This window comes from Pteropus medius, unplaced genomic scaffold, assembly GCF_902729225.1.
Source record: "Pteropus medius unplaced genomic scaffold, Ma_sr-lr_union100, whole genome shotgun sequence".
Taxonomy (NCBI): domain Eukaryota; kingdom Metazoa; phylum Chordata; class Mammalia; order Chiroptera; family Pteropodidae; genus Pteropus; species Pteropus medius.
Window position 1 is genome coordinate 14,971,038 of NW_024354500.1, and position 19,268 is coordinate 14,990,305.

Below are 19,268 nucleotides of genomic sequence, written 5' to 3' on the forward strand. Positions count from 1 at the left end.
AGATCATGGAGAATAAAATTAAGCCTAGGTACTGATCATCCACAATTTACTTAACTCTTTTGTACTTTAATTGAGGAACTGTTTATGTAGTTATCGATTATAAATTATAACTATTTTGCATTTTACTTTCAGAAACTGAGAGCTTTCCGATTGTTTTTTTTAAACCAGAATCACAGAATAAAATTCGTCAAAATATAGTGCAAAAATGAATTTAATATAAATTAGTTAAAAAACTTTTCTAGTAAAATACTCATTTCTTATTTGAGTACCCCTTTTTGTATCAGAAAAAAGCCCAAGTTGTACTAAGATACCTTCTGAGTTACATATATTATATTTTCTTTGCCTCCTCATCCAATTCTTTTACTGGCACAAAAATTGATTCTCCAGGTTTTGGAATCTACAGCCACATGATTCCTTCTCCTTGCATTCATTATGCCGCCAGCAGGGCTCTGCTTTCATAAGCTGGTAGAAGTTGTAGGCACTACTTCTGGGACCTTCAGTTCTGATTATTAAGGAGGAACAGCTTTCTTAGAATGGAATACACATCGTATAGCATATTATATTGTTCTTAAAGGTTAAAAAATGACAACAAAAACACTAACCTCTGCATTTTTTTGTTAATTCATAGTAATTAAATTTTTTTTTCCCAGCTCATCTTTTTAAATAATGGTTAATTTTGATCTTGGATAATTTATTGCAGTTGCACCATGAGTCCTTGTCCATTTTACAAAGTCTTTAGCAGGAGAAAAACTTTTAAACATTTTGGAGGGAAGTGATGGCATTTATGTTTCAGTTCTTTCTTATTTACAGAGATTTTATTATGTATTTTTCTGGCATCTTCAAAAAGTAGTTAACGATGTTTATTGCAGATGCTCTTTTCTGGCAACTACCTGTTTTTCCCCATGAAACTTTTGGTTCACATGGTACAGATTTGTTTAAGGGGAAAAACTAAGGCAACTTTGATTTTTCTTATTTTTTTCTAAAATAGTCTACATTGAAAACTTGCTCCCAGCTGTAGGAAGAAAGCATCATGTTCCTGGATAGAAAGATGTTAGTTATTTATATGTGAATAAAATTAAAGTTATATTTCCAGCAAATTTATTTTCAAACTTTTTAGTGATCGAATAAGGTAATAAATTATTAAGACACCTTAAAATGGATATATAATTAAGAATAATAGCCAGATAAAACATCATCAATTATAAAGTTAAAATTTTGGTATTGGCATATAAATAAATATAAATTTTGACCTGGCATAGAAATAGATATGATAATTTATAGTTTAATGGGCTAGAGAAGGATTAGTAAATGAAAAGGCTGGATGGGACAAACGGTTGATTATTTGGAGGAGAAAAATATCTTTAGAGACTCACCTCAAGATATATACTAAAGCTCCAGATATATTGAGTTAAGTGAAAAAATTAAATCACAAAAAAGTAGAAGAAAGTGTAAATGGATATTGTACTCTTGGCTGGTAAGAGGACTTCATATTAAAGCAATAGAAGAAATTACAAAAGAAAGGAAAAAATATTGATAGAATTAACTATGTAAAATGTGTGAAATCATGAGATGTCAAAAAAGGCAGCATAATATGAAAGCAAAGTATATTGTGGAAAAATGTTTCTAGAAATATAACTGGAGAAATTGAAGTTGAGAGAGAGTAACTTGCTTGAAGTCAAGCACAATGTCAAATTTGAACACAAGTATATTGAACTTAGAGCCTAGCTCTTATTTCATTAAGGAATATAACATAGCTGTTAAAATGCTGTTTATGGGGAAAATCTTTGCAGGATTTTAAAAGCAATTGCTTTAGATGACAGAATCATGGATTTTTATTTGTTCTTATTTTCTACATTGAATACACTAATATTATGATTAGAAAAATCAGTTCTTGAAAAATAACTAGGTGTGAACTAGGAAAGTGACTTGTGGAGGAATTTGATTTGTCATTCTACTGTCTTGAGAAGTAATAGATAAGAACCCACTGGCTGGATTATGTACAGTTATATTGGTCTTTAAGAAATCATGGCCTTTTGTTTAACTTTAGTGATTAGTTTTGTAGACCTGTGTACATATACTTTGTTTCAGAGACTTTTCTGAATGATTTGCTATGAATGACACTTGTCGCTATTTGCTCCTTTTCTCTCTTCAGACTTTAAAGAAACATATTTCAAATGCATGACAGTGATTTCTGGGATGTTTATTTCATTTACTGGTCTTTTTACTCAGAAAATTGAATAAATATATTCACTTCTCCAAATTAAATCCATTGAGCAGGACAGTTGAAATAAAGAACTATTTAGAGATATTTTGCTTCTATAAGCTGTATGATAAAAAAGTCCTTCATTTTTGTTTTATTCTTAAGCCTAATTGTTTTATTCACATGTAATTTATTCATTAAATTCACCAAATATATATTGATTAAGTGCCAACCACCATTGTCAACTCTTAGGCTAATCAAAGGAACAAAACGTAAAAATCTTGCCCACATGGAGCTTATTGTGTTATTGTAGGGGGAGGCAGGAAATAAACATGAACATAGTAAGCAAATAAATACATAGCACCAGGTGATGAGTGTTAGAAAAAGAACATTTATAGAGCTACATAAGGGTGCATTAGGAATTGTGAGTGGTAGTAGGGAATGGCTTGTAATTTTCAATGGGCTGACCAGATTAGCTTTGTTAAGAAGCAATGAGACATCTGAGAAAAGACTTGAAGGAGGTCAAGGAATTAGCCAGCCATATGTGGGGTGATATTCTAACCAGAGGGAGCAACCAATGCAAAAACTCTAAATTAGAAGCATTCCTGATGTGTCAGAAGGATGGGGAAGATTAGAGGTGGCTGCAGCAGACCAAGTTAAGGGAGAGAAGTAGCAGGTGAGGTCAGAAAGGTAATGGGAGACAAGATTATTCAGGGCCTTGGTAGACCGATGTGTTAATAAGTTTAGTGTTAAATGAAGAACATTGCAGTTTTGAGCAGAAGAGTCATGTTGCAGGGCGACCAGTTAGGTTGCTTTTGCTATTCACTGGTCTTACTAGAGGAGGTGACATTTTAACTGGTCTTGAAGGGTAAGAAATAATTTGCCAAGTGAAGAAAATAGAGATTTGCTTTGTCAGGCTTATTTTGAGAATATTTCTCATCGCCATACTTATGAAAATAAATGTACTTTTAAACCAAAGCCATATATGCTACTTGATTTTTTTAAGGTTAAACTATTATAATCTCATATAAAGAACTTATTCCTTTGCGAGCTCTTATATCTGTTTAACCATGCTCATTTAGAAAATTGATATTCTAGTTTAATAAAATTTAAGGAGTTCTATAATCCAAGAGACCTTTCTTTTTTACTCAATCCAATTCGTCTATTAACAATTTCTTTAGAAAGTGAATAATTGCCATTTGCCTTTCTGCCATAAAACTATAAATTAAATCATCTTGTGTATCTTACTATTAACTAAGATTCATTTATATACTTTTTAATTTAAAAGGCTCTATACTCAGTTGTGAGAAATATGAATAGGACAGAATTTCTGTCCTTAAGGTACTTTAGACCTGGTAAGGAAGATAGACATTATTTATGTAAATGGTTTTGTAAAAGAAAATGTGAGTTCAGTAAACGAGAGTCCTAGAACATTCTTCTCTCTACCTTTGTAAAAATTCTCTCTCCAATCTGGTCAGACCGTCTTCAAATACAACCTCCTCAATTGAATTTTAACTGTTGAACAGTACTTATATTTTCTTTTCTAACCCCTGTATCAAGTTTGAATTACCAGTTTATTACCTGGAAATACTACATACTGCTCTCTCTATAGGTCATGTGTTTTAGGACGGTTGTACAAGTTTGTAATTTGGTTGAAAGCAAGGTTTCTGCTAGGTACCTTCTTAGGATACATAGATAAGCATAACAAAGGGTAGTGTGGAATATATTTCTAACTATATAGTTCACTTAATGTTACGCTTCTGGAAAATTTTACTTAAAAAATTTGTAAAGTAACTGTGAAAGGGATATTCTTTTTTGCAGTTGACTCCCAAAAGAAAATAAAGATTTAATCCCAGTTTAGGTAAAGATTCGGTGAAAAATGTGTTTAAGAGAGCAGTAACATCTTTTTTCCTCTTTACTTAAGGGAAATATTTTTTGCATAGAAAATAACTTCATCAACTTCGTGATTTTTAAATGATCTTTATAACAAATTCATTTAAAAAATTCTGACATGTACAAGTGCTTGGTCATCATGAGTTTTGATATTGTAATTATCTTTAATCATTTTTCTATACCCGAATGATGTTAAATATTTAAATAAAATTTGACATTTTGAGAATTTTGTAAATTTTGGATGGAGGGAATCAAGCTGTCAATGTTCGTGTTCTGCGTCATCACTTATTTTCTTGTGGAACAGACAGGAGAGCCTGAGATGTCATTGATCTTTAGTGTTTAGATAACATTATTTGCATTCTTGTTGGGCAGGACAATTGATAACTGTGGTTTTGTGTGATTCTTGCTCTAAATCAGTTTGGAGCCAAAGTCCTAGAGGAGGATGCCTTTTACGAGGCCATTTCTGTGCATAAAGAAAAATGTATCAGAGCTTATTAGAAATTTATTGAATTACTGTTAACTTATTACATAACTAGCTGAAGTCTAAGCATACATATTCACAATTGTTAAAGCGTCTTAGATATTCTTAGATGTTGAAGTATTGTTACATAGAATTTATTTGTTAACAACAAGAGAGATACTCTACTGATATTCTTAATGATACAGCTGAGATAGTTGTAATTCATTAGCTTTAATTGCTAGACTAAATCTAGGTTATTAGTATTTGTAGATACATTTAATTTTTGGGGGGACTAAATTCAAGTGAAACTATGGTGCTTGCTATCCATCTAGTGCTTACTAGATGGCAGTCACAGTCAGAAAAAAGCCATATATTAAAAGATAATCTAAAGGTGAATAATGTGCCTGCAGATTAGTCAGCATATATTTATTGAGCACTTTCTTTATTCATAATTACCAGCATAGAAAATAAGTACAGTCATAATTTAGATGGAAGAGAACATTTTGGGCTGGAGTCAGCATATCGTGCTTTGGGGTAGAATATAAATTTCAGTCATTTCTTGAAAGATGGTTAAAATGGATGAGTGGCAAAAAGAGTACAAATAGGTTCCAGAGGAAGAATCATTATAGAGTTGTTTGGCAAGATCTCCAGTTTAATTATTTTTTAAAATAATGCATTGAATCATTCCTCTGTCTTCATTTATTGCAAAATTTTTTAAAACATCATTTGACATGTCAAATTTAGAATTGTTCAGGAATTGCTAGTTGATGTAAAGTAAAAATGACTGGATCCAATTCTAACTGCTTTTGTCAAAAAACCTATCTGATAGGGTCCTTTTAAAGAAATAATATCGTATAAAATCATTTTAGTTTTTAAAGAGCACTAGCCAGAGTATAAAGAAGTCTGAATTTTACTTCTAGCATCATGCCTTATTTACTTTGTGGCTTTAGATAGGTCATTTAACTGAATTTGTTTGTAAAATGTGGATAAAAGTGCCTAACTGAATTTATAGCAGGTGAAATAATGTGTTTTTATTGACTATTTTGGAGATTTTTAACTGGGAGTCATCTACATTAGAAAGCATCTTTATTTTTACTAACATGTAAGAAATTAGAATATGTGAGTTCTTAAGAGATGATAGTTAAGAAAACTTCTGAATTATCCTTATTTTCCCCAATTTTCTCGGTAGCGGATACTTTGTTTTCAAGGAGGCTGAATGGGAAATACAGGCTTGAGCGACTTGTTCCAACTGCAGTATACCAACACATGAAAATGCATAAACGAATACTAGGACACTTGTCATCTGTGTACTGTGTAACTTTTGATCGAACTGGCAGACGGATATTTACTGTAAGTAATTTTTAAAATATCTTAATTCATATGTGGAATTGAAGAAATATTGCTTATAGTTGAACTTCAAATAAAACCATTTTTTTTTTCTTTTAATGGAAAACTTGAAATTTAGGTAATTTAGATTATTAAGCTTTTACCTAAGGCAGGACTTTATCCAAGTTTGGAAAGTTCCTGAAAGACATGTTATAGCACAGTCACAGCTATATTATAATCCTATGTTATGGGTAATCCAGCCTTATATCAAATATGCAGTTTGATGTTTCGTAAAATGTCGTATCATAATTTTAATTCTAAACCAAGAGCATTTACAAAGTTCGTTAAGCAAATTAGAAGAGATTATTAAATATATCTTTTTATATTATCTGTAGAAAACCACTTACTAGTCTATAGGAAATTTCTCTTAAAATAGTAATAGAAAAAATTCTGAGTATATTAAACATGTTTTGCTTATCACCTGTTCTCCGTAACACATCATTCTTTAATATATCTGATGTTGTATTCAAAGAAGCTCTTGGAGTTTATTTGTTATTGTTTCTTGTAACTCGTTGGAGAAAAGCACAGCTTTTCAGCTTTAAGTGAGATAATTACTTTGGGAAATATTTCTATTTTTAGGTGTCTTAACTATTACATTCACTAAAGGTAATGCTTACCACACTAATATGGTTGTACTTAAAATTAAATACTACCCTGTGAGCTGAAGGTAATGCATTCATTCACAAGGCCCTTAATTTTCTTTGAAATTAGAAAATGGGAAATGGAGGTTAAAATGGAAGTTCCTATCTATGCCTTTGAAGAGAACAGCTGCAAATTTTATGCAGTTGAGACAATTATAGATTCCTCTTTTAAGTAAACATGCTTGTAAACTGAGACTTATTTTTATCTACTTCTTTTCTACTTATATACCCAGTCATCTGTAAAACAGCTAAACAACAGGATGTGGGAAAAGATTCTTATACATATCTATTCCTTGGCTGTATTCCACTTCAGGCATTTGCAGATCATTTTCTACCTTAGTATTCTCTCCTTGCACCTTCTCTTTTATCTCTATTGTTCTCTGTGAAGCAAAATGAAAGTGAAATTTTAAAAATTTCTGACAGGTTATTATTTTCAGAATGGAGAACAGGTATCTATCTCTATTTGCTAAAGTGTTTGATATATCTTCAACAGTAATTTGCTCTCAAATGGTAATGGAAAATTACATTTAGCTTTTTAAGTTCAATATACTAATATTTAAATTCAGCTCTCAATACACAGTAAATTTGGCATCTCTAATGTTTAAATGAATTCTTTTAATAATAGTAATAAACTGAAATAATGAGAAAGAAGCATTGCATTAGTTTTGTACTTCATGTTGGTGAGTATAAAGTTATGCCATTGCATTGAGATTGTAAAAGACATATATAACTTAATTTTTGATGTTCGTAAAATACCTTGTGGGAATTCTTTCTTTAAAAAATGATAGAGATGGTAAGCATTTGGTTATATACTTTGTGAAGCCTTGTATGTGTTTTGATTTGAATTAGGTATGTAATCCAGAGTTTTTTGAGAGGAAATGCAGTGAAATAATAATGCCTCTGCTGTCTCATGAGTTTAGTTACAGTGGTAGGTACAGATTTGGAAAGAGTCCCATTGTGAACCAGCCATTATTAGGAAACTTGTCACCTTGTTTTGTAAATAAAATTTTGTTCAAATACAGGCATGCTTAGTTTATGTATTGTCTAAGGTTGCTTTTATACTGTAACAGCAGAGTTGAATAGTTATGACTGTAAAACCTAATATAATTATTATTTGGCCCTATATAAAAAAAAATGCATCCCCTGTTCTAGATGTATAATTCTGTTTTTAAGAGCATTTGATTTAGGGAACAGGAATGATGTGTGAAGAAGCTATTGTCAGATTATTTTCCTTTAGTTGAAAACACATAAATAAAAGTCAGTCTCGTTTGTAATTTTTTATTGATGACTTGCAGTTATGGATATCAGAATGTTACATTGTAACAAGAAATGCTAAAGTATAAGCACTGTTATTTAAATTTTTCTTGTATTTTTATGATTATTACCTTAAGTGGCAGGTAAGGTACATATGTGTTCATTGTTATACTACTTTATAAAGTGGGATGACTGGTGAGTGTTCTCTCATTCCACTGGGAACACACTAGCCACTAACTAAATGCTTTGAAAATCAGTCTTGAAAACTGGTAAGATAAGGCTTTAGGATAGTAGATCATAATTGACCAATAAAAGTTTCCTGTGAGAGAGCACACTGTTGTTATTTATTGGAAGAACAATAACAGACCAACCAGTATTTCCTATTTATGTATTTGATAACTTAGGACCTTGCACATTTATTACTAAAGTTCTTATGTAGATACATTTGAAAGCTTTTTCCAAGGGACTAATTCTCTTGAGTTCTTTCTGAGTAGGAACAGCTAGAGGCAGTATATATACATAGCACTGTGATTAAGAGCATCAACTTGACATTAGGGGGCTCTTGGTTCAACTGACAGCTTTACTACTTCCTTGCAGTGCAGTTTGGGCAGATGACCTCACCCCTTTGATCTCCAGTTTCTCATAGATAACAGTACCAACCCACAAGAGTTTTGTCAGATTAAATGAAATAATTCATATAATTTGTATGGTACAAGATATACAGTAAGCATTCATTAAGTTTTACTTGCTGCTGTTAATTTTATAGATTTAAATAAATTTTATCCATTTTCTTATCCAACTAAAATCTTATTTATAAATGCTAAACAAGGTTTAAACTGAAATTATTGGAATTGATAGGAAAATTTACCAGTACTTTGTACTAGAATATTTTTAATAATAGATGTTTCCCAGTAGAGTAGTAATGTTAGGAACCCAGGGAGAGAGATAGCATAATTACCAAGTCAGACTTGCTCTCTAATTCTTAGTTTTGAAATTTTTGTACATGGTTTCAGAATCATTGCCTCAAATAGTATTTACCAAAGAAAAGCAGAGTTAATTCTCTCAGGTGTAAGCCATTCACTCAAAATACGAGAGTACATTGAAGACCATATAAGATTTTCACCCCCATTTCAGAAACAAAATATATCTCTTTTTTCAAATAAAGGCAAAAGAGCAAAAAATGTTTTTCATAAATACAATAAGTTGTAATAAAGACTGTGAGGTTATGCATTCCTTTAACAAACCTCAATCTTTTAGGAGCCACTGTTCTAAACACTTAGAATATAGAAATGAAAGATATAGTATCTATCTCTGGAAAGTTCACAGATGGTCAACAGACAATATTGATACAATGTGGTAAGATAGAGGCTGCAGAAGATAGGTGTAGGAGAGAGGTACCTAATCCAGTGTGTAGTAGGAGATATGGTAAGGGAAATTTACTAGAGAAGTGACACCTAGGTTGAGTTGAGCTAGATGCTGCAGACTTAGAGAAAGGCATTTATAAACTTTTGGAGAACTTAATGTGCAAATTGTGTATTGTTTATGGCAAAGAGTAAATGTGGACCATCATTAAGCAAGAGCTAGAGATGTTGGAGCGGGACGAAATCAAGATCCTTTTGTGACGTATGAAGGGGAGTGGGTTTCTTTCCTGAGAGCAATGGAGAGAAAACGACAAATTTAGACAGAAGAGTGAGTAGAATTTCTCTTTAAGGATCCCTTTGGCATTATTAAAGAAGATAGATTGAAACTAAGTCTATATACAGAGGAATTGGTTCTGGCAGTGATCCATGAAAGAAATCATCAGGGCTTGAACAGAGCCACAGTGGAAGTAGGGATGGAATTAATAGATTAAAAGTAGAATCTCTAGGATTTAAGAAATTGACTTGAATATAAGGAGGAATAAAGAAGGAACAGTTTAGGATGACATGTTTTAACTTGTGTTACTGGTTAGAAAGTCCAGTCACTTTGGGTATAGATGTAAGTGGAGAAGTTTGTGAGGGTGAGACATGTTGAATTTGAGATTCTCTTGCAGAAAGCCAAATAGAAATGCTCAGGCAGTGGGAGCCCAGAAGAGAGATCTAGGCTAGGAGATTCAGCTTGGGGATCATTGAATATGGAAATCCTCTAAATTATCTCATATGTATGTAAGAAAAGAAGGCTGAAACTTCAACTTTTAAAGCAGCCAAAGACAAGGAGAGCTGCCTAAGAGGCCAGAGAACAAGAAAAGAAGTGGTGTCTTGAAAGCCAAGTATATAGTATTTCATGAAAGATCGAAACCAACAGTAAAATTAGAACTGAAAGGCATCTTTTGGATTTGGCAAGGCTATTAATGACCTTGACCCAAGGTCTGTATTTATGTGTTTTGAGGACATGAAACAGAAAGCCTAAGGAAGTTTTCCAGATTGAAGAAGACAGAAGAGACAACTAAATGTAACGTGTTGCTGGATGGGATCCTGGGCTTAATAGGAAAAGGGAAACATTGTCAGGATAATGGACAAAATTTTAATGGGGCCTGAGGATTGGATGGCTATTTAATCAATATTGATTCCCCAACTTACATAGATGTCTGTCCCTGTTTTAGAGGAATAAATTCAGAGATGTTTAGAAGTGAAGGGGCAGCATCAAGTATGCAGCCTATTCTTAAATGGTGCAGAAAAAGACTAATGGTAGTTTTGTTTTTGTTTGTGTGTATGTGCGTGTGTGAGATAGAGAGCAGGGGCGGAGGGGCGGGAGGGAGAGAGAGGGAAGGAGAAGGGGGGACTAGATAGGAAGAGTGAATGTAGTGAATTGTTAACAGTTGATGAATCTGGGTGTGGAGACAGGAAGACATCAGTACTATTGAAAACTCAGTTTGAAATTCAAAAATATTTTTTTAAAGTGCATGGGAGGTATTGTAGGGGTGATGGTGAATATTCAGTAAGTTTGTTAGTAATGGAAAGCAGAGCTAGAATATGATAATTTATAGGAAGATAAATTTTTGAAAAATTGTGTGAGTAAAGGGGAAAGACCTAGGAGAGCTGACTTAAAGATGTGAAAGATAATTGATATGCAGTGGTCTTTAAAGAGGATAGGTAGATGAATAGTTGAAGATGGAATATATAAAGAGCAGTTTATTTTGACTATTTAGGAAGATGGGTTCACAACAAATAGATCCTACTTGTCAATGTGAAATATTTTATCTGCTAAGAGTCTTAGTTAGGAAATGGGATTAGATTCTAGAGGTGAGTGATAAAGCCTGGTGACGGGAAAAGAGTGATGAATACCAGACCAGTTAGAGATAAAAAAGATTGCTGACTAGTCCTAGCCTCCCTAATAAATAGAAGATTCACAAATTTACAATGTTGCAGATTTAGTATGCTTATCTGCTTCTCCATAATGGTACTTGGCATCTGGGAGCAGGATCAGTGCAAGTGATGATTAGATTGATAAAGGATTAGTCATTGGTGGTTTAGGTGCACAGGGAGTGAGAAAATTGGGCATGTGTTGAAATGATTGACACTGAAGTTTAGGGTAATTTGTAAGGGAAATGAAACAGGTCTGATAGATTGTTAAGAAAGATTGGTCTTTTCTTGAAAAGAAAAAAAATTGAACTAAATTTAAATTGTAAGCAATTTTTAGCTGCCTGAAGAGTAGGGTACGTTTTAGCTTGGATAAGAAAATGACATTGTAATATACATGGCGTTTTTAACATTTAATTCTGTTGTAGTGACATCAAGAGGTGAAATCTGACTTGTAAAGCTATATGGCATTAGCAAGAGAAATTAGAATTTTCCTTGTTGCTTCTGCCAAAGAATGCCATATTCCCCTAAGATATTATAAGTTTAAAAACTATATAATTTCATTTATTTTCATGTCAAAGCAATAATCTTTGGTCTTCACGATTGATGCTTCTCTTAGGGAAAGGTTTACAGATCTGCTTTATAATTTTAACGTCATCTGAGCAGAAGTAACCTGTTGTAATGTTTCCAAGTGTGTTGCAGTGTTCTGCTTACAGAAGTCAACCATTTGTCATTTATACTCAATCTTATCAAGTACGTTCTTCATCATTGAACAGTTCACAGAGTTGTCACCTCTAATCTTAGCTTTTAGTTAAATAAAGAAATGCATAAGTAGTTCAATTAAACCCTTTAAAATTTGCCTTCCAGAAGCTATTAAATTTTGGGGGTATAGACTTAAATTCTGCTTTAGTTTCTGTACACAAGTAAAGCGATTCAGAACCCTCTGTCTGAAGTTGTTTCATAATGTTTTCAATGTTATACAAGTAGATAGGATATTTTTTCTAGATAGGACATTTTTTTCTAGATTTTAAGGAGAATTTTAATTCTCAAGGGCATGATAAAGTAGGAAGCCATGTTAGCTTTTTTTGAATAATAGAAGCTTTTTTTTTTTTTTTTTTTAATAAAAAAGGGAATTACAGTATTAGATCCAGTTGTATGCTGGAAGGGATGGTCATTGGTGCCACTGTCTCCATAGTCTACTTAAAAATTAAAAAAAAAAAGATTCTGGAGTAAGTTTTCTTTCTCTGTCCTAAGCTAAAGAGCATGTTGCTTTTCTTAAAGGCTCAGGGTTTTATCATTATGTATATGGCTTCTTTAGGTGTGGTGGTGAAATAAACAAATTTATAGGTATTCCAAAGTAAATTCTTATCTTATGCTTAGGCAAATCTAAGGTTTATTTAAGTCCTGCTCTTTTGTACCAGGCCTTTTCACAAATAATTTCTAGACTGTTGTTTTTTCAGGCTAGAGATAATGTACTTGTTTCAACTTCCTTGGCTTTGTCTTTGCATTGACAAGATGTCTTGAATTAAAAAAAAAGAAAAAAAGCATCGTAAATTTGTCATGTTTTGTTTAAGGATTAAAGCTAAAGCTACATATTTTTGTTATAATTTTCTTTAGTTTGTGCTAGGTTTGATAACATATTAATGAACATTATTTCACAGTAATTATGAGAGTTTTTACATTATTGAAAAATGAAACTAGTGATCAACTGTTGTCTTGTGTTTGCTTGATATTAAGAACTAGCTTAATATTTTAATTTGATTTAAAAATGAATTCCAAAGAAGCGTATTCAGTTTTGCACTTAGCTAACTCATGGATTTCTTAAAGCTTAATGTGGCTAAAATAGTATAGTTGGCCATGTCTTGTCTGCTTAAAATTCTTCAGTAGCTACCAGGTTAAATTCAAACTTCTTTTCTTTTTTTTCAATTCAAATCTTAACAGGAATTTAAAACTATTATAGTCTTCCTCAGATAAAACCTTTTCAGTTTAATTTTTTCTTATTTCCACTTATAGTTTGTACTCCCAGCTTTTCTCACCTTGCCAATCCCACTCCAGTCCTAGCAGCAATATCTAGATGTTATTCAACAGAAATGACTAATTTGTTTTCCTTTAGGCATTAGAGCTTTGTTGAAAAATTTTGTCAGCTGAAGTTTTTCTAAAATCATGTTAATTTTAGCAGGACTTTCATTGTTGCTCACAGACTCCTTTTCTTTTTTCTTATTGCTATTATTCCACTGTATTTCTAAACTATTTTTCTTTTTGGTTCCTTCTTTTGTTTTCTCCTTTCTGCCTTTTAGGAAATAATCCTTAGATATTTGTTTTACTTACTAAGGTTAGAATCATCTAATTTCTTTCCTGTTTACTTTAAAATTACTATCTCTACTATGCCTCTCTCACCTTCCTACATCTGAGAAGGCTATGTGTTCTTTCTAGCCAAGGACAACCTAGATGCTTATTATGTTGTTGATCTCATCCCTTTCATTATTCACATAACATAGCATTGCTTTTATTTTAATGTCCATAGCTCTTTTTTAACATTGTGATCGAAAGACTCTAATGTCCTACTCTGATTTATTATTGACTTTACTAACATTTGAGGTAGGCTTTTGGAAAGAAAGTCTCAATTCAGAAATTTTCCTTTATAGTTTGTAAAGAATTTAAAAAGAATTTTATGAATTTTTTATGTATCCTTTTACATTTAATTTAAACACATGTATAGTGCTTTTAAAAATGTTTTCCCGGTAAATTTTTATTCTGCAGTCCTTTTCAGTCAATTATTTATGTGTATATATTTCTGATAGTAATTTAAAAATAACTTAGTTGAATTTATCAGATCATCTTTAGTTTCACATTCCCATAAAAATAAGTGATCACAGTAAATGCTACATGAAATAGAAATTGCTTAAGGGTACTTTCAGAGTACTGTTTGAATTCTTCTAGGGAGCAGAGGTGAGGATGGAGACAGCATACTATAGGGTCCTGGAAGAGGATAGTGAAGAGAGATTTCTCTGAAAGGGCAATCAAAGATTTCTCTTCTGCAGTTTATTGGAAGAAAAGAAAGGTTGATTGGGATAATAGACACTCGGAGAAAATGTTCATAGTGTTTTTTTGTTTTTTTTTTTTAAATCACTTATCTAAATAGAACAAAATTGTTAAGTAATATTAAATTGATGAGATTACTAACTAATGAACGCAATAGGAATATAGGGGGACTTTTTGGTTTTAATTGGTAAATTAAAACTTTAGGTTTTAATTGGTAAAAAGTTGCTGGAGGTTTATTTTAGATCACAGGTTTGCCACTGTTTCAGTAAAGTCGATATTTTGGTCAAAAACCTGGATTTTTTTTCCCCTATTAATATGAAAAATATGTGAAGCATCTTCTATAGTAGAATGTAAAGCAAAGTCTTATTTAGATATATAAGAACAAAATGAGTTATATCAGTACTATGAAGCATAATGAGATCTCATAATTTTACTTTTTTCATGTATTCTACCTGTATTGGCATAATTAAAATTTTATTTTTATTGTAAATGTAGGTCAGAGCCAAATATTGCTTTAATTTTTAGAAGATAAATTAAATGAATAAATTGACCTAATTTGTGGAATTTAGAGAAATTGAGAGTTGAATGAATGATTTAAAGCTTTTTTTTTTTTTTATTTTATTTTATTCAGCAAATACTTAGGGTACTTCCCATGTAGTACCAGCTTTCTGGAAGTCATAGTCTAACACAGCTCCTTTATTTCCCACAGATAGAAGTAATATAATCATCATCCATTTAATGTTCCAAACAACTGTTGTATCCATCTCTTCTGATTGTTCTTTTTTATAATAATCTCAGTTTTATCACCCGTTCTCTCCTGCCTGTATGATTTTAACAACTTTCAACTGATCTTCTACTTTCTAGCCTAATTCACATTGATGCCAGGATGATCTTTGGAAAACATAAATCTGATCCTGATATTTACCTATTTATTGATAACCTTAAGTGATCCCCATTTCTTAGTATATCATAAAAGGTCCTTAACAGTTTTTTCCTGACTTCATCCTCATGCCTTTACCTCATACTCTAAGTTAGCTTACAGACTACCTGCAGTTTCCTGAAGTATTCATATTCACATTTTTATGCCTTTGATCATACTTTTCTCTTTAGTTGCCATACGGAATATTTGTTCTTTAAAACTGATAAGAATATTATTAAAATAAGAATAAGAATAAGAATACTACCACCAATAAAACTATGGTAGATAGTCCACATATGGCTTTTAATATGTACCAGGCACTCTTCTTTCATTTACTCATTTAGTTTTTGCAACAACCCTATGAGGTAGGTACAAATAAGAAAACTGAGGCATAGGAAACTTGCTCACTGTCAAGCATTTAGAAAGTGGTAATGACAGGTCATGAACCCACACATTTGACCCTAAAGTCTGTGCTCTTAAGTTTCTATACTACATTACCTCTTCATGTGTAACACTCTTAAGTATTACCGCTTCTGGATTTCTCTCCATCTCTCTGGAAAAACAGGCTGCTCCTTGGCTTGGATCTCATCTTTATAGCACTTAGGACATGTTATTGCACTTATGCATTTCTGCTTTGCTTAATAAGGATAGGAATACTGTATCTTTGCATCTCATTCTTGTATCTCCAGTGTTTGGCACATATTTTAATTGCAAGGCAAATGGATACATGAATGCATGAATCACCAAATTTTAAAAGTGGAGGAAACTTTAGAGATCATCCAATTTAACCTTATTTCATAGGTGAAGAGCCTAAGATTAAGTGAATGTGATGGTAATACCAGATTTTAGTGTGGATAATTTACCAAAGTTAAGTTTTATTACTAACTAGACTTTAGTGGTTGGTAACCTATTTAATTTGCTTCAAAGCTCAATCAGAAGAACTGGTTTATAGTTAACTGAAAATATTCTAGGTTGTGTTGGCAGAGTCTGTTTTGGGTACAGCATTTAACATGTTCTGTTAATACTGTGTGATCATTTATATGTCTTATGTATTATCAGATTGAAGCAGATAACTTGTCTGTATCATTCGCTTTTATAGATCCTCTAAATACTTTCTAATCTCAAATATAATGGTGCTTTTTTAAAAAATTAGATTGGACGATTGTAAAGAATTTTAATATATGCAACCTTTGAAACCCGTTGATAACTTTTGAATTTGGGGAATGGATATATGAAGTTAATGATAATCTGTACTTTTTTTTATATTTAAAACTTTTTAATAATGAAAAATAGAGGGACTAAAGAGAGATTTATAAGTTTAAGATTATAAACTTAAAGCTATAAGATAAATAAGGAAAATTAGAGAACAAAGAATAAAAATAAAGCCTAGAAGTTCTAATCTCTGGCTGCGTGAAATCGAAATGTTTATTTGTAAATACAGATATTCATAACAGTTTTTTGCTGAGCTTATGCTGCTGTCGCAAAGTAAAGTTTATGTATTTTTATTGCCTTCATACAGATAAATTTTTTCCTGATAATTGGCTTCAAGTGATTTTATATGTATTTAGCTGAAGATCAGTGATGGGAAACTCATTCTTTTTATGTTTTTAGCTTCCTAGGAGAAAAAGTCCCAAATGAGCTTTCTTTCATTTTCAGCATTGTATATTTCAGTTGTTTTGCAATTATAATTTTGTTTTGCTACTTCAGAAGTTTATATTTTCAAGATTTCAGTTAGAGGTTACTGTAGATGGTGGGTAGGAGATACAGGTAAATATTAGTTGTTGCTGAAATCTTCCTTCACCTGTTAGATTTGGGCACATGAATATTTTTTATAAGTGAATAGTTTAATAAAATAAAGAGCCTTATGTAGAAGAAGATTCCTAACACAAGTATTTAACATGTTTCACTACTTAAAAATACAATTTTTGGGAAGTGGACACAACATGATTTCTTTATATGTGTTAATATTTTGAATTAAAATTTAGAAAGTTAATTCTATTAATATTCATTCTGATTTAAGGGTTCTGATGACTGTCTTGTGAAAATCTGGGCAACAGATGATGGGAGATTATTAGCTACTTTAAGAGGACATGCTGCTGAAATATCAGACATGGCTGTAAATTATGAGAATACCATGATAGCAGCTGGAAGTTGTGATAAAATGATCCGAGTCTGGTGTCTTCGAACATGTGCGCCTTTGGCTGTTCTTCAGGGCCACAGTGCCTCTATAACATCACTACAGGTAGTTGTTTTAATCCCTCTAAAAATCCTTTTTGATTATAATCTGAAGTAAATTTTAAGAAATCACTTTTATAATCTATTGTAGAAAGCCAACTAAAACGAAAGGAGTATTTCTGTTTTCTTTATAAATACACGGACTTTAATTAACTTGGTAGTCATGACTATCAACTCTGGGCATTTTCTAATTCTGTTATTGATGCTATTTGTATGGTGAAAATGGGTTTATTATTTGGACTATGTCACTCTTGTAAAGATTTTTTTTCTTTGATTGTTTTTCAGTTCTCTCCATTGTGCAGTGGCTCAAAGAGATATCTATCTTCTACTGGGGCAGATGGCACTATTTGTTTTTGGCTGTGGGATGCCGGAACCCTTAAAATAAAGTGAGTTGCTCTTTTATTTCATGGATGTGACATTGAAAACATAAATGTGTTTAATTTAATGGTTGAAATTGCAAAATTTATAAAGTTAACAATAGGAATAAATTTAGTTTTTCTTCTTAAGTAAATAACATTCATTTTGACTCTTCATTGACATTGACCTCTTTCATTTCTATGCTTCCCTTTTTCTTTTCATGCTTCAAAGAAAGTTTTCTCATGTTAACATGTTTGTTTCTTTCCTCTTTTTCTAGCCCTTGCTCTTTCCTTCAAAATGTACCTGTTTTATTACCACTCATTTTTTCCTCTAAATGATCATTGGACTGAAACCACTCTATATTCGATTACTATGGATTGTGAAAGTTGTACAGTGCACTCTGGTTAAAGTTGAAGGTTTTAATTATTTTTGTAAATTTCCCCCAATCTGACAAAAACTAGGTCAAAAAGTATATTAAGTAGGGCTTTAAATGTGATCACTGCATTGGAGCATCCCCAGTGCATTGCATATGTATTGAAGCTGGTATCATGTAAAAATCTCTAATTTTTTTCTTTAATATGGTCGATTATAACATTGGATATTTAATGCCAGTAGTATTAACATAAGACATATAATCTAATACAATTATACAATTAATGTAAATATTTTATCTATTTTCTATAGATCGCTATTTTGAATGAACATTATAGTTGATATGAGTCAAACAGTCTTAAGATTTTCACTAGGTTAAGAGTAAGATTCTTATTTTTTGGAGTCTTACAAGACATTTTATCACAGTAGAAGATAAAGAGAGATATTTAATTAATAATGTCTAATACTGAAAAAGTTAGGTTATTGGTGGTATACATATACCACAGAGGCATCACCTGTTTTGCTAGTGTGTTCATGTTTACGAATGATCTATTTCCTTATTTATATGTGCAGTCTATTCTACTTTATCAAAAACTGAGAACCTGTTAAATTTCATTAGAGTGATTGCAACTAATAACTACAGTCTGGCGTAGCAGTGGCTTTGGGCTTGTTTTATGGGTGGATTGTTGTGTAATCAGGAGCTTCTACAAAATCTAGAGTTTCCACAGGATCTGCTGATCGTGACACATAATGATTTTGAACTTGTTTTTAGGAAGGGAGCCATCTGTTGCTTATTTAATACTGTCCTTCGGTGATTGTTTTTTAAAACAGCTGATTTCTGGTGTTGTTAGTCACTTTGGGATATTTTTAATTTGTTTATTTTTTTGTATTGTAGTCCGAGACCTGCAAAATTTACAGAGCGCCCTAGGCCTGGAGTTCAAATGATCTGTTCTTCTTTTAGTGCTGGTAAGATTTAATTCTCCCTAATTTTCCACTTAAAGTTGTACATTAGAAAGCTTCTAATGGAACACATAAAATTTTCGAAAATATTTACTGTTGTAATATAAGTCATATACTCATACATATGCCAAAAGATGGAAATTAATTTAGAAATATTCGAACTTTGCTAGAGTTTAATTTATATACTCACATGACTAATATTTTTCTTTAAGAAGATCATATGCTGTGGTAGAAGAGAGTAAATAGTTTCAAAATTTATTCCGTTGAAGAA

The 19,268-nt window shown here is 31.8% G+C and overlaps 1 protein-coding gene across 1 annotated transcript in view; it reads left to right on the forward strand.

Moving 5' to 3' along the window:
- PHIP (PHIP subunit of CUL4-Ring ligase complex) overlaps positions 1-19,268 on the forward strand; it is a 111,052-nt gene that overhangs the window by 25,279 nt on the left and 66,505 nt on the right. The window contains exons 7-10 of the mRNA XM_039853155.1: positions 5,743-5,903; positions 17,094-17,315; positions 17,594-17,694; positions 18,933-19,003. Coding sequence (XP_039709089.1) covers positions 5,743-5,903; positions 17,094-17,315; positions 17,594-17,694; positions 18,933-19,003 — 555 coding nt within the window. The remainder of the gene's footprint in view (positions 1-5,742; positions 5,904-17,093; positions 17,316-17,593; positions 17,695-18,932; positions 19,004-19,268) is intronic.